Source organism: Tauraco erythrolophus, chromosome 2 (genome assembly GCF_009769465.1).
Source record: "Tauraco erythrolophus isolate bTauEry1 chromosome 2, bTauEry1.pri, whole genome shotgun sequence".
Taxonomy (NCBI): domain Eukaryota; kingdom Metazoa; phylum Chordata; class Aves; order Musophagiformes; family Musophagidae; genus Tauraco; species Tauraco erythrolophus.
Window position 1 is genome coordinate 8,887,897 of NC_141466.1, and position 16,662 is coordinate 8,904,558.

At 43.0% G+C, this 16,662-nt stretch overlaps 2 protein-coding genes across 2 annotated transcripts in view; one reads left to right on the forward strand and one right to left on the reverse strand.

Annotated features, from left to right (window-relative positions):
- AKAP7 (A-kinase anchoring protein 7) overlaps positions 1-16,662 on the reverse strand; it is a 97,391-nt gene that overhangs the window by 45,526 nt on the left and 35,203 nt on the right. The window contains exon 7 of the mRNA XM_086632079.1: positions 4,369-4,513. Within this exon, the coding sequence (XP_086488205.1) occupies positions 4,369-4,513 (145 nt within the window). The remainder of the gene's footprint in view (positions 1-4,368; positions 4,514-16,662) is intronic.
- Positions 9,639-12,074, forward strand: MSH5 (mutS homolog 5). Its single transcript, XM_009989816.2, has one exon. The coding sequence runs from the start codon at positions 9,639-9,641 to the stop codon at positions 12,072-12,074; it is 2,436 nt and encodes an 811-aa protein (XP_009988118.2).

Sequence of the window (16,662 nt, forward strand, 5' to 3'; positions counted from 1 at the left end):
CATTTTTTGTTTGAGACATGGGTGCTGAGCAGCTGCCTAACATCGTAAAATGTAACGTAGAAGCATAAACTGCACCACTAAATCCCAACTCAAGGCTATTAAAGTAACTAAAAAGTTACTTAAACGATTCAACCAGCCTAACAGCAGCAATCTGCAGGAGTAAATTTTGTTTGCAACATGTTCCGTTCGTAATGTTATTGATCTGCCTCAGAAACATGAAGCTTGCAAATATAAAGCATCTTGTCATTTAGTTGAAAATTTGTGTCTTTATACATACATATATAAAACTAACAAGAAAGCTAACTAACAAATATTGGTAACTGTTCCAGTAGCATATCTTTGACTCACATCTTGCCTATCTTCAACACCTCTTAGATTTTGCCTGTCTTACACATTTTAGGATGAGATGAATGCCTTCCTGTAGGTGCCTCCCGCTTCAGAGAGACGGCGGAAGGTATCTTGATGACAAGGTGAGACCGGACATCAAACTTGTCCATAGTTCCACTGAAATGTAAATCGACCCACTGATGTTCTGCTGCTTAAAAAGGCATCTCTCTGAGGTATTATTTGAGCAGCAAGCAGCACTACCTTTCACCATATTATTATGCTTTTATCCAGATAAAATAAATGTTTGTAGTTTGATATTTCAATTTCCATATTGCTACTGCTAGATTGCAAGGGTTAAGGGGAACTGGAACAGCACTTCAGCCTCCAACTTGGCACACATTCCAGATATATGAGTTCTGGCTTTGCAGAAAGTAAGAATAACCTGCTGGGTGGTTTCCACCAAGGAACAGATTTCCTGAGGTTTTCCTACCTCAGAGACAGCTCAGGGGCTGTTTTCCTTCTCCTGTTAGCTTTAGACAAATATACATTAACATGTACAAAACCAGAAAAATTAAATGCATGTATTTGGCCAAGATGCATCTATGTCCATATAGGACTGAGAAAAGTGGGGATAATAATACTAAACTTTCTTAATGTGGTATCAGTGAAGAACATTCATCCAAATATTACAGCTAGAGAAAGCCAGAGGTAGTACTCATGTAAAAACGATTCAGAGGAGAATTCTGTTCGGACTGTGAAAAGGACACTTCTCATAAATTCTTTACACATCGTCACACCAGGATTGAGTTAAAGCCAAACAAGTATCTGACTCTTGGTTTGAATACCAGTTGATTGACGGCTGTTACGAAACATTTAATGGGACCCACATGCAAAAGACAGCTGAAAGACTGTCTCATTTTAGCACTCTGAGATGCCAGTAACAAGTTCAAGAAGAGAGATTTAAACAAATGTTTTGAAAAAACATTGTCAATATCTACCAAATAAACAGCTTTTATTTGTAATGAGTTATTTACCAAATTCCTTAATCAATGCATATTCCAAAATATTCTGAAGTGTATTTGTGAATAGTGGAGCCTCAGTCTCACCCAAATGAAAAATTTTACACCACGTTAAATAATGTAATTTCTCTTTTTCTAAGCATTTGGATGCACATAAATAATATTTGAATATACAAACAAGTACAGAAGACATTAGATATCACAGATATAAGCACAACTATGAGACATGCATAGGACAAAGTAATAAATATGATAAGATAGATAGATAGATAGATAGATAGATAGATAGATAGATAGATAGATAGATAGATAGATAGATATGTATAAATACATTTCACTTTAATTTCGACTGTTCTGGATTTTGCAATAGTGTTGTCACTAATTTACACAGACATCCTCCACCTTTTTTCCTCTATACTGCTTTTGATTTGATTTTTTTAACAACCTGATCTAAATAAAGGTGGTCCCAAGTGCCAACAAAAACATTAACAGCAATTAGCAGTTGCAAAGTGCCTGACATGTTTAAACTATTATGTAAGTATTTAATCATAAATCCTCAAAACATTCCTCAGGACCACTGAGCACTTCCACTAGGAATGCTGTAGCATAGGGAAACAAGTTAGCACAAGGCAGAAACCAAGCAGTCACCAAAGCTGTCCTGGAACCAGCACTAACTTTTAATAGCAGTATTTATGTAAAGCTAGTCCAAAATCCAGGAATTTAGAAGTAGTACTAACTGTTCATGAACACCCTTTGTCTCCAACATAGAGCTGGTTTTATAGCATTAAGAATGAAACAACTCAGATCTTGAAAAGCAGTTGAAAAACAGCAGAGGAGGCACCAGGTATAACCAGGTATAATGAGGTATAACCTGCCTATTAACCAGGTGTAGTTTTTATGACAATGAAAAAACCAATATGTGCTTAGGAAAAATTGAGCATAATGCAGTATTCGCATGTATTTCTGTCAATTATAAGCCTTTGAAAGTTGGATCTTTCCATCAAAATTAGCTCAACTAGGAGAGATGCCTGGATCAGAGGTTTTCCTTTTATTTTCTACTCATTATACCTTTAAGAGTTTTGCAGAATTTGGGGATGGACACGGTACCTTCATAAAGTCTTCATCTTCTTGAGATTTCTTAGTCCTTAAGGATGTATCTTCATAACAAGCAGAAGTTTTCATCTTTTTGAGATTCCTTATTACTTAAGGATGAAGATAGGCTTTCCTTTACAATGGTCCACATGAGAAAAGATTCCAGTGAAGATATTTCTATTCTGTTAGTTGAGATGGCAACGATCTTGGAAGATTTCCCTTATGTTGCATATTTTGTTCTTTCTTTCTGAGGATATGATCATTCCTTGGTCACAAATATTTTCATTACTAAGGCTAGTATGCTTTGGAGTGGGAAACATCAGATCCACTAAATAATTTCCTTGTTGGAATGATTTCTGTTCACTTGGTTTGGTTTTTTTTTATAGTTTTCTGCTTATTACCAGAAATCTGGAAAATGTTGCAAGGTATATGAGAACACATTTATCACAGTCTTTAAGTAAGCGTTTTATTATTGAGGCTCCTTGTAAAAGATTTTTCATAATTCTTTCTTACTATTAGAGGATCCATACAAGAACAGATGTTCTCTTTTCCTTAAGTAGGTCAAAGTTAAGACTTTGCTTTATTAAGATTTAAGACTGTCCATATTATTGTTGAGATGGAGCTATTGCTCATTGACAACATGCCAAATAGGGCTTTGCTCTATTTTTAAATTTCTATTTCTAAAGAAAAGAGACAGAGTTGTCTTCACATGAACTTTTAGTATGAATTTCAGTATCCCATGTCTTCCAACACCACTACGTTCAACCTTTGACCTGACTGCAGAAAAAAAAATAAATCCCCAAAACATAAAAACCAAGCTGCACCAGTACAAAGAAGAAAAAATATAAACTGACCTCCAGAGACCTTGACTTACTCCCTGCTATAAACCCATCTTTTGAGACTCACCTCTAACAGGACATATATCAAGAATCAGCCTAATTAGGACAGGTGAAAAAAGTAATTCATATAAAAAACTTTTTATTTTGCTGTATTACTACTTGACTGTCTTCCCATGTCATCTGATTTCTTAAAAACCCGCAGGTGCAGGAACAGATTTTTAAAGATATTTCCAACACATCACGCAATACGTTCCTAGATCTAAAGGAGTGACTGTATTTAAGAAAAAGTCCTTAACATTCTCTAGTTATTCCACTTACGGTGTTTTAACTCATGTTCTTAATATGACTAATGGCAGCCCCAAGATCCACTATCAGCTACTGGGAACTAACCATCAGAGAGAGATTGACTGTACATCATCCCATAGCCCCTCAGTCCATAGGCCCTCCATGTGCACCACCTGAAGTTCCAGCTATACACGACTTGTGGCAGAAATGAGAAGGGAAGCCTAGAATATTAATCACAGGGATGCGAGGCTTCTGTTCAGATAAAGCAGGAGGACACAACTGTGATTTCTAGCATCGTAATGATCTAGGCAAGGCGTCTGTACAATGTTTAAAGTCTTGATGGTATTCTGTACAATTGTTATGAAATCTGTTGTACCTCTGAAATTCCCTCTGTATATCAATATAGTCCAAGTAAGGTCACATCTCTGCCAAACCAGAGATGCTTCACTTAGCTTTAATCATCTATAATTTTCGTGTCTAATCTAACTTAGTCACACAGGCTGTCTTTATAGTCAACAGAGAGATGAGAAGTTCTGGAGAGTGATACATCTCATTTATCCTAAATACTCATTTTAGGATGAGAATGAAACTGGATTCTGGGGACAGATAGTTGAACATAAACTTTATCTGTCAGGAAGAAGCACTGCACAGTGATCCTGGAGAGCCAGGATTGAAGGACAGATTCCTATCAGACTCCATGGGTATTACTACAAGAATCGCCTAACATACACTCCAGAAAAAATGGCTTTTCAGGTATATAACTTATAGGCACAATTGATATAAGAGGAAAATGAAGATGCACTTACCAAAAACAATAGAGGACTCACAGTAGTAGTAACCATTCGGTTGCTTTTTTTTCAACATGGAGCAAAGATCTAGGCGGTGCAGGATTTCATTTCCAAAATAATGGCTTTTAAAATCTTCATACAGACTTGAGTCAATTTTTTTCACCTTTAAACAGCAACATAAAATTCAATTACACATTCTACTACATGACTGAATTTTCATATTTAATTCCTCTAGTTTTCAGTATAACCACAGGTATAGTTAGGATGGAAAACTACTTCAAGATCCAAAAAGAATACTGAAACAGTAATGTGCCAAATCTTCCATTGTAGCTAAGGACTGTGCTGCAGAACTTAAACAAGGAAATAAAAGTGTCATTACACCTCTTTTCCACCTCTCCCTCTTCAGTCCTGTAGGAAACAAATCAACATGCACAACGACATACACATGCCACAACTGCTTAACTGTCAATGGTTTGCCACAGTCCTCATGGAACATGTAACTGGAAATTATTCTTTCTGTCATCACTGGGCATGCTACTACAAGGAAGAATCTCAAATGTTTGTTAAGGGCAGTTTTCTGGGTCTTTAAAATCACCAAATAGGAAAATGTGGTTATATTTAACTAGCACTAGGATTTTTATATCAGCAAATCTAAAAATTTACAGTGATTTATAATATCACTATGTAGTTTTGCATATATGAAGTGGAACGTAACAAATATTCTATTAGGCTGTTTTCAGAAAACTTCATTTCAGTAATTAAGAGTTGTTCCTCATTCCATCGTATTTTCAATAAAAATAGATGATCTCTGCAGAAATTCAATATGTTCTCCTTTAATCCACCTGAAAATGATGCTGTTTGCTTTTTAAAAATCGTTACTATGTGCTAAGGGATATTAGGAGTGACTGCTGCCTCCAGCAGCTCCAGCCCAGGCTTCCCTACTGCCTGGCTGCTGGAGCCCAGTCCTGTGCCCCCAGGACCCTGGGTCTCTGATGGATGCACCTGCTGCTTTCACATCCCAGAGACACACACACATTGTCAGAGGACACGGACGCAGCCAGCTACCCAGGCTGCCACAGACAAGGTGCTGCCTTCAACAGCACCCACATAGAGGGCTCACATGAGACACAAGTGCAGATAACCCCTGGCAGAGACAGCAGGTCACTGGCGCAGGCACGCACATGACTGTCCTCAGGTTCGCAAGCACACGCACATTTGTGCATTCCTGAAGCACCATCATGGCCCCTCTGCCCACTCAGCGCCCCTGCCCAAATCTCGGGCCCCCTTACCCACCCCACAGGTCCCCCACTCACCAGCTGGTCCAGCTTCAGGTTTGGTAGGGAACACCCGCAGCCCTTACACGCACACCTGGTTTGGGGAAGATACAGACACTTGCCCCCAGCAGCCAGCACCCAGCACACCAGCTCGGTCAGAGAAGCGCACCTGCCAGCCCCATCTTACGCACAATCAGCTCCTTTTACACCCCTTTCTGTCCACTTCTCCTTTGTTGCTCCCCAATCCCCTTCCCCTGCATACCCTCCATCCATTGCCACAGTCCCACTGACCCCCTCCCTACACCCTGGACCCTCAGCTTTGCATCCCCAACAGCTGCAAAGTCCCGCTTTGCCTGCAGTTTCTTGCTAGCCCATCAATTAGGGTGACTGCCAAAGTTTGTTTCTTGGCTTTGTACGTTACATTTGACAGGTTTGTGGCTCTGTATATTTTTTTATGGCTTCCCCCTTTCTCTTACCATCCTCAACCAGACAATCCTACTGAAATAAACATCTCCACACTCCACATACCCTCATCAATTCGTTTGGCTCTTGCTACTGCCTCTGTTATCCTATTGTTGGTCAGGTTTGTGGCTCTGTATGTGTTGTTTAGGGCCTCCTCCTTTTCTTCTTATCCCCTTCTGCACTGAAATGGTCTCTCATTGGACATCCTAAATGGAACAGATGCTGTCTCCTTCCTCACACCCTTACACTGTATCCATTCATCTGAGCATCACATGCATTTCTTGTGGTGCTTTGTTCACAATTACTCACAGGCAAGATGGGCTCATTGTCAGGATGTCTACTGAGCTTTTACTGGGGTACAAAATTATTGACTTCAGAAGCACTTTGCTTGAGTAAGTACCTGCACATATGGTTCTCTAAAGTCAAATTCAAGCACAAGCACAGGCTGGGCGGAGAATGGATTGAGAGCAGCCCTGAGCAAAAGGACTTGGGAGTGCGGGTGGATGAGAAGCTCAACATGAGCCAGCAATGTGCACTGGCAGCCCAGAAAGCCAACTGTATCCTGGTCTGTATCAAAAGAAGTGTGGCCAGCAGGGTGAGGGAAGTGATTCTGCCCCTCTACTCTGTTCTCGTGAGACCCCACCTGGAATACTGTGTTCAGCTCTGGAGTCCCCAGCACAAGAAGGACATGGAGCTACTGGAGCGAGTCCAGAGGAGGGCCACGAAGATAATTTGAGGGCTGGAACACCTCTGCTATGAAGACAGGCTGAGAGAGTTGGGGCTGTTCAGCCTGGAGAAGAGAAGGATCTTAAAGATTTAAACTGAAAGAGGGGAGATTTAGATTAGATATAAGGAAGAAATTTTTCACTCAGAGGGTGGTGAGGTACTGGAACAGGTTTCCCAGAGAAGTTGTGGATGCCCCATCCCTGGAAGTGTTCAAGGCCAGGTTGGATGAGGCTTTGGACAACCTGGTGTAGTGGAGGGTGTCCCTGCACATGGCAGGGGGGTTGGAACTAGATGATCTTTAAGGTCCCTTCCAACCCTAACCATTCTATGATTCTATGATTCTAAATTTAGAGACTTTTGGTCACCTTTACTAAATTACTTACTAAATTGTTTGGTCCCCTAAAGTCTAATTCCATTTAGTGAAGGTCAAAAACGTCTTTCTGTTTCCTTAATCTGTGAGACGGTGACATCTGGTGGCCGCTGGGCACTCTTCACGTCGGGTACACCACGTCAGCCCAAGTCTACATCCACTCCAGCCTCACTGACATTATTTAAAATCTGATATTCTATGGCTAGATTAGTCCTTACATACTACGGTTATTTTGAAATTAAATCATTATTCTTTGCTTTTTGGCTGACAGTTCTTTGAAATACATTTAGACATCAATCAGTAATAAAAAAAGACCTTTTCAGCCAGGAGAACACTTGTCAAAATATGAAGCCTTGAGTACTCGTGGAATGAAAAGAGGAAAAGATCAAAACCACCGCTTCACGCTCTAATAAAAGAATAGCATTTACAAGATGCTGGGATGTTGCTTGTCAAAACCAGATTGATAAGGTGTGAATCAAATGTTCAATGCTCACGAACCGATTTATGCTTGTGATGCACTACTGAAAGATATTTGAAATAGCAACCATGGGGAAAGTGTATGAAATTTTTAATAACTTGGAGCAATTTCTAGAGCGCTGTTTGCAATGGTTGCAAGGAGATGTGAAAGGATGAAACAACGCAGGCGCATGGGAAGGTCATGGTTCATTTCTTCACCGAAAGAGTCTCAAGCAGTGGAGATGAAAGAGAGTTGCTCCCACATGGGAAAGTTACAGATGCTGAATATAGAGGTATGCCATAATCGGGGGAGGGTGAGAAACACAGTACTTGAAAGGCTATTTTGAAGCGTTTGGTGCTAGAAAGGGATGAGGAAGACGCCTGCCTCTTGAGGAAGCGCTGTAATGAACGGATGTCTGTAAAGGGACACGGCTGTATAACGTGGGCCTGGAGAGGCACTGCATGTGGAGCCCTTGCCAGACAAGGCGGCAGCATTTAGTAGCCCTGCCATGTCTGTTAACTGGCTGCCTGTGCCCCCTCTGTATGCAGGTGGGGAAGGTGCAGCCTGCCGTCCCCAGACCGCAGTTGGACCCTCCAGCCGCACGCAGTCCCCGCGGGTGCTGCCAGCAGGCGGCCGGGCAGCACTTGCCCCTGTGTGGGCCGGGGGGAAGGAAGGCTCAAGTGGTGACATGGCTGCAAAGCGCGACGCCCCCATCAAGCAGCTTCTGTTCCCATGTACCAGACCCCACTGCCACAATGTCCATTTCCCAGCACCACACGTCCAGCTCTCCGAAGGCAAGGTCTGCGTATGAATATTCCTTTGCAGACCCTTGAAGCAGCTCGTTGAGAGAACTGCAGAAGCCGCACCGGGTGACAGAGGCAAGCAGCGGGGAGCCGGACAGAGCGTGCGGACAGCCACGGGTGGCTGAGCACAGGCAGGCGGTGCAGGGGCAGCTCACGGAGATGCCATGCGGGGGCGGACGCCTGGCATCCCCTGCCGGCCGGCGGGCTGCGCTGCGCCGGGGGCTTCTTCCCACCGCGTCCTCTCCCTCCCCCTCAGCGCAGGGCTCCGCGGAGGCTGGGGAGGGACGCGGTGAGCCGCTCCCGGGGGCCGGGCAGGGGCTGGCGGGAGGAGCTGGGTTCCCGCGGGGAGGGGCGCTCCCCCTCAGCCGGGAGAGGGCTGCGGGGGGCCGGGCAGCGGGCGGCGAGCGGCGGGTAACGGCGGCGCGGCAGGGGCGGGCGGCATGGCGGCGCCTTCCTGACAGGACCCGGCAGCGGGGAGGCGGGAGCGCAGGGAGCGCCAGCACCGGGCCGGAGAGGAAGGGGAAGGGAGTCAGGATAGAGCTTTTGGGCTGCGGGGAGACACAGCAGTGGAGACGAACGGCCCGTCCGGGGTGAGGCGGGTGAGTAGAGGCGGGAAGAAGGAGGAGAGGGTGGGCAGTGGGGTGCTGACAGCGGCTGGTTGTCTGCACATGAAACCGTTCGGCGCGGTTGTTCCCTGCGGCAGTATGTTATGTACGTGTGTAGAAACCAGTGCTGTGCGTGCGATGGTGCTTCAGAAGTACTGGGGTAGGACTGAAACAGCGACCGGCTGATGTGTCTACGCTGTGGTGCGGCGCGGTGGCCAGTGCACGTGGGTGTGCCGTGCCTCTGAGGGAGGAGAACTTCGCACGTGTGTGTACACGTGCATTACATGACTGTGTTTATGGGTATTTGGGCAAACATACATACGTACTAAAATAAAGGATACAAAGAAAAAACGAAAACACTGCCAACATTGCTGGTTGTTAGCTCAGTTACCGCTTGCTGGGAAGCAAGATGGCGGCTGTAGTTACTGGCTGCATCTTTCCACTTGAACAAGGTAACATCTCTTTCATTCCCAGTAGCGTCCTGTTTCCTCCAGGGTTGGAAGAATGAGTGTCAACCTGCTGTTGTCAATCACAGTTGCTTCTCAGGACTTTTTAGATGAGTTGTGAATAAAAATATCTTCCTCCAACAGAATGAGTAGCACCTCGGCCACAAGTTGTGCCTTGCCACCACTGCTTGGGCCTGAACAAGAGGACCAGGAGTGCTCCGAGACACACATGTCTCTTTTGTGGTATGCAGGGCAGCTTGCAATTACTTATTATGATACAGAAGATTGCTCAGTCTACTTCATGCCTGACATACCTGATAATGAAGACCTCAAACTACTGGAAAAAGTGATTGGGGAAATTAATCCTCAATGCATAGTGACCAGTGCAAAACAGGACCAGAATATTGCCAAATTCCTGACTAACCTAACAACTGCTGCTGGTGATAAAGATATAGGAAAACCAGAAGTTGTCCTGTTTCCTAACATAGATTTTGGCCTAGAAGTCAGCAAGCAACGGATCCTATCTAGGCAATTTCCATTCATCCCATCTCATATGACTGCAACAGAGAAAATTCTCTACTTGTCCTCAATCATCCCTTTTGAGAGCCCACTCATGATACGAGCCCTAGGGGGACTTCTTAAGTTCCTAGACAGGAGAAGGGTTGGAGTTGAGCTCGAAGAAAGCACTATTGTGGTTCCTATTTTGGCCTTTAAAAAGTTTGTGCTGTCAGATACTGTGAATATGGACCAAGACACTTACTGTGTCCTGCAGATATTTAAAAGTGATATCCATCCTTCCGTGTACAAGCTGTCCAGTGGATTAAAAGAAGGATTTAGTTTATATGGAATTTTAAACCGTTGCAGGTGCAAATGGGGAGAAAAACTGCTGAGGCTGTGGCTCACACGACCTACTCGGAACGTGACAGAGCTGAACAAACGGCTAGATGTTATCCACTTCTTCCTGCTGGCTCAGAACCATGAAACAGTCGTCACTCTTCAAGGTTGCCTCAAGAATATTAAAAATGTGCCTCTTATTCTAAAAAGAATGACTCTCTCCCACACAAAAGTTAGTGACTGGCAAGCACTCTATAAGACAGTGTACAGTGCAGTGTGCCTTAGAGACACATGTCGTTCCCTGCCCAAGACTATTGAACTCTTTCAGACTATTTCACGTGTCTTCACTGATGATCTGCACTACATTGCTAGTCTAATCAGCAAAGTGGTGGACTTCGAAGGCAGTGTCTCAGAGAACCGCTTCACTGTTAGGCCCAATGTGGACCCCACCATTGATGAGAAGAAACGAAAGCTGATGGGACTGTCAGACTTCCTTACAGAAGTGGCACGAAAAGAACTGGAGACCTTGGACAATCATATTCCCTCCTGTTGTGTGATCTACATTCCTTTGATTGGTTTCCTCCTCTCCATTCCACGGCTACCAACTATGGTGGATAAGAGTGACTTTGAAATTGAAGGCTTGGACTTCATGTTCTTGTCAGAGGATAAACTGCACTACAGAAGTGCTAGGACTAAGGAGCTAGACAGCCTGCTGGGTGACTTGCACTGTGAGATCAGAGACCAGGAAGCGCTTATTATGCACCAGCTGCAGACAAAGATCTTGGAGAAGTCTGAAGTGCTTCACAGTGTGATTGAGTATACTGCATATCTAGATGTGCTACTAGCTTTGGCAGCGATGGCCCGGGAGAATGCCTACTGCCGGCCACGCTTTACTCACCGCCATGGTTTCCACATCAAGGACGGAAGACATCCACTCATGGAACTATGTGCAAAGACTTTTGTGGCCAATCCTGTGAACAGCGGTGAGGCTACCAAACGAATAAAGATCATCACAGGGCCCAACTCATCTGGAAAGAGTGTCTACTTAAAGCAAGTAGGTCTTATAGTATTCATGGCTCTAATCGGCAGTTATGTCCCTGCAGCAGAGGCAGAGATTGGAGTAATTGATGGGATTTACACACGAATCCACAGTAGGGAATCAGTTTCTGTAGGGCTCTCTACTTTCATGATTGATCTTAACCAGGTTGCCAAGGCAGTAAACAATGCCACAGAAAAGTCTTTGGTACTTGTTGATGAGTTTGGTAAAGGGACCAACACGCTGGATGGCCTGTCCCTTCTGGCTGCTGTCCTGAGGTACTGGATCAGTCAAGGAACCCAGTGTCCACAGGTCTTTGTCTCTACTAATTTTCACAGTTTAATGCAGCTAGAACTCCTGCCTGACACACCTCTTCTCGAGTACCTGACCATGGAGACCCACCAAGATGGAGATGAGTTGATATTCTTCTATCAGATCAAACAGGGTGTGTCCACTGTTAGTCATGCTGCCAACATCGCTGCATTAGCAGGAATGCCAGCCAAAATTATTGAAAGAGGAGTGGAAGTGTCAGAACTGATTCGCAATGGAAAAGCTATCAAATGTATTGATCATCCTTCAAAAGGAGATCGGATAGAAAAATGCAAGTCTGTTGTGGAAAAGTTTCTTCGCCTAGATCTTGATGATCCCCACACGGACTTAGAAGAGTTTATGCGTAAAGTGGTGCTGCCTTCTGCAGCCTCAGGCCTGTAGCAAGGGTATGTGTAAAAGCATGGATTGCGTCGTATCTACCACGTTCAGTGGGAAAGTTTGGTAATTTAAAGAATGATCACTGTGACTAACACCTCACACTACATTTAGCTTGTAACAAACTGTCTATAGTGTATGTCCTTTCTTCTTCTTCTTCTTGTTTAAAACAAGTGCTGTAGTTACATCTCTCTGCAATATGGTGTATAATATGAAAGCAGGAAGATTGAAAGAAGAGAATTCAAGAACCTCTTCCAGCTTGTTGGGTCACCCTGTTTGTGCATTTTCTGCCCCTGTTGTTAGATCTTTAGATTAAAAAAATACTGTAGAAAAATCACAAGACATTTCTGTTGGTCTCATAAGACTGTGAAAGCAAAGTGTTTATTGTTTTGTATTGTGAAAAAGTGATCGTTTCAGCCGTTTTAGGATCAGCATCAAAGATTCCAAATAAGCACGTGCCTCACACTCCTCCATCACCAAGTAACAGTTGTCACAGTACAAACCACTGATGTAGAGCCTGATGGAAGTGTAGAGGGATACTGTGAGCTCTGCAGCTTTTCTTATACCAGCACTTTTGCCCCAAACACCAGAAATCCCAGGAGTTATTATAAAAAGAATGCTGGAGGTCAGAATCAGTGGGGACTGATAAACAGAAGTGCTTTGGTTTTACTGAGAATCACACTTTCGTGTCCAGCAAAATTACACATCTAGGAAACTGAAAACTATACTAGGGATATAAGACAGACATTCACATTTTATATTCTGGTTTCAAGTATTGGGTAAAACTGAAAGGAATAATAGCAGAAGGGGAGGGTTCCCTTTCACTTCTCTTGTCATGCAGAGATCTTTGCTGACCACAGTATGTGATGTATACATATGCAACAAAAATTCCTTAACGAATTAATGAAGCAGGAGACATGATATGCAAGTACTAGAGAAGTAATAACCTTTCCTGCAACGAGGTAAGCACCTAAGATTCCTTACCTAAATAAGACAGAAGAGACATTTGATAGCTTATGGTCTGACTGCCAAACCTTGCCATAACTGCTTATAGTAGGGCTAGTAAAAGACATCAGCAAACACACTACGTCTATCTTCAGGTATATTTGATTCCAAGAAGCCAAAAATATTGTCACACAAATTGAGAGAAAATTTACATGAGAAAAAAAAGTAATTACCTTCATAATTATCAGTATTAAACATCTGGTATGTCTAGCTGAAGATAGCAAAAAGCTGAATGTGAGAGCACATCAAAAAGATTTGAATTTGGAGACACTGGAGGAAATTCTGCACTGGTTTTGATGGAGTGTAGAATTTCCTCCTTTATGATGCAGGTATTATTATTACAAATAAGTACCTTATGTTATCTCTATATGAAACAAGGATAGTGGCAAAAGAGTAACATAATTTACGTGAAAAAATACAAGAATAAATTACTGAATTATGCAGTTACTGCCATTTGCAGTGCAATCATAATAATACTATCTGCAAAATAATATCTAGCATCTTGAGGCTGGTACCATTGAAATCGAATAGTAACAGTGAACCAGCCCTTGTACAAGACTTGAAAGTGTTGTAGATAAAAATGGAGTTTTCTTACTAATATATTCTCTTTTACTAATTATACATACAGCATTCTAAAGTGGCATGTACAGAAGAATATAATATATTAAATATTCATAAATTATATTTTTGGCATTTTTTCTTGTCAACCACTGTCTAGGCTGATGGAAGATGCCATCAGAGTAATTTATCTGTCAGTCATCTTCTACTTAGAAATCCATTTCACAGTATCACAGAATCATAGAACCACAGAGAGGTTAGCGTTTGAAGGGACCTCAAAGATCATCTAGTTCCAACCCCCCTGCCATAGGCAGGGACACCCTCCACTACACCAGGTTGCCCAAAGCCTCATCCAACCTGGCCTGGAACACCTCCAGGGGTGAGGCAGCCACAGCTTCTCTGGGCAACCAGTTTCAGTGCCTCACCAACCTCAGAGAAAAGAAGTTCTTCTTTACAGCTAATCTAAATCTTCCCTCTTTCAGTTTAAATCCATTGCCCCTTGTCCTATCACTACATGCCCTTGTAAAAAGTCCCTCTCCAGCTTTCCTGTAGGCCCCCTTTAAGTACTGGAAGGCTGCAATAAGATCAGCCCAGAGCCTTCTCCTCTCCAAGCCGAACAGCCCCAACTCTCTCAGCCTGTCTTCACAGCAGAGGTGCTCCAGCCCTCAGATCATCTTCGTGGCCCTCCTCTGGACCCACTCCAGCAGCTCCATGTCCTTCTTGTGTTGGGGACTCCAGAGCTGAACACAGTATTCCAGGTGGGATCTCACAAGAGCAGAGTAGAGGGGCAGAATCACCTCCCTCAACCTGCTGGCCATGCTCCTTTTGATGCAGCCCAGGATACGGTTGGCTTTCTGGGCTGCCAGCGCACATTGCCGGCTCATGTTGAGCTTCTCATCCACCAGCACTCCCAAGTCCTTTTGCTCAGGGCTGCTCTCAATCCATTCTCCGCCCAGCCTGTACTTGTGCATGGGATTGCCCCGACCCACGTGCAGGACCTTGCACTTGGCCTTGTTGAACTTCATGAGGTTCTCACAGGGCCACCTCTCCAGCCTGTCAAGGTCCCTCTTGATGGCATCCCTTCCCTCCAGCGTGTCCACAACACCACACAGCTTGGTGTCATCTGCAAACTTGCTGAGGGTGCACTCGATCCCACTGTCCGTGTCTCCAACAAAGATGTTAAATAGCACTGGCCCCAGTACTGACCCCTGAGGAACACCACTCGTCACTGGTCCCCACTTGGACATTGAGAGCACAACTCTTTGAGTGTGACCACCCAGTCAATGCCTTATCCACTGAGTGGTCGATTTGTCAAATCCATGTCTCTCCAATTTAGAGGCAAGGACGTTGTGAGGGACAGTGTCAAAAGCTTTGCACAAATCCCAAGTGTTTGCAGTTCTGGCAGCACTAGGTATCAAAGGATCTCCAGACGTCACACTGCATTTACCAAGCGTGCCTCACAGCTGCCCCTGAAACAAACAGTGGTCTGGACGACTGAAACACAGAGGGGTTGTGCCTGAGCTGTGCCAATGTCAGCAGGCTGAGGGAAGCAGCTGTAGAAACGTTATCTTCAAGTGCACAACTCCAGTTGCTTCTTTCATTGTTCCATTAGGTTCTTTGTGTAGAAGACAATGACACAAGGTTCTTCTCATCCAAAAAATCAATTGTGGAAATAGCTAAATATGTGCAAGTAAATCATATCCCTTTATCTCCTTCCACAAGGACACCTAGAGGCACACTCTCCCTCCTGATTTTGGGGAAGCTTTCAGTGACACATTTTATCTCAGAGTTGTCCAACTAAGCATGAAGAATAAATTGTCCCACTTATAGGTATGTTCTTTAACCTGAGAAGCTGAAGGAGGTACAGTAACCCAGATAGCTCTTTTCTAAACCACTTTATCTCACATTTTTATCCTTTATTAATGTCTGTTTCCAAGTTTTTTGCATTTACCATTTTTAGCTTAATGCTGTGCCTTCAAAGTGGAAAGCTGATTTCTTGAGATCTTTATTAATTTTGAATTCTCAAACTCTTTGCTTTATAAATACTGCAACAATTTTGGAAAGTTAAAATCTTTTCAGAATATATGGATTTCAAAAACACCTGTAGCTATATTAAGGTTTGAAAAACTGATTTTATTTTTTTCCCCAAAAGATAACTTTTGTGGAATTTAGATGGCATTATGAGGAGTGTGGCTTAGCAGAGTATTGCTTCAAATAAGGAAACTTACATTTAAAAAAACATTAATATAGTTATAAAATTATAGCTGTGAACTCAACAACTTCAGCTCTATTTGCTCTTTTATATGCTTTCTCATGTAATCTTTATCCACTCTCCCTTTCTTGTTTTTCATTGTCTTGTATGATCTGAAAATGCAATTAGACATTATATTAAAATGTTCTAAGAAATAATTATTCCTTAGTTTCATGGCTTTATTTACTGTTTTCAGTAAATGCATGAAACTACCTCACTAAACGCACAGACATAATGAAACAAAAAACGGTAGTAAAGACCGATGCTTAGGCCTGACAGTAGATTGACAGAGAAAAACGTACAGATTTTTAATACATAATATCTTTCTATACAGTGTATCTTTAGAATATCATATGCATTATCCAGCATTGCGGAGGGCTAAGGAAGATGATTTGAAATGACGCTGACCTGGTTCTGTCAGCAGCAGTGAATATCAGAACGCAGACAGGATGCATTCTGGCTAATAGCTCATGCTAGGTAGATAAATGTAAACAGAACAACCAACCAGCCAAAACCAACCCACAAACAGAATGGCAAAACACCCACTCGGATTGACTCAGAGGTTTTAACCAAAGAGTTAAATTACTGAACAGCTGATATTCTAGGAGAGCTGTGGATTTTTAAAGTGAGTGTCTTAAAAAACAGCTGTTAATAAAAGCAAAAGCTCATGTGAGCTTACCAGTTTAATAGCTATAATATACCACCTACCACCTGTGGACAAGTCCTTATTTCTGTTTCAGAGCAAATATGTGTACCCTTCAAGTTTCTTGATGTATCTCA

What these genes read in the sequence shown, in the direction of transcription:
- MSH5 (XM_009989816.2), top strand. Translation starts at nt 9,639, where the DNA reads ATGAGTAGCACCTCGGCCACAAGTTGTGCCTTGCCACCACTGCTTGGG.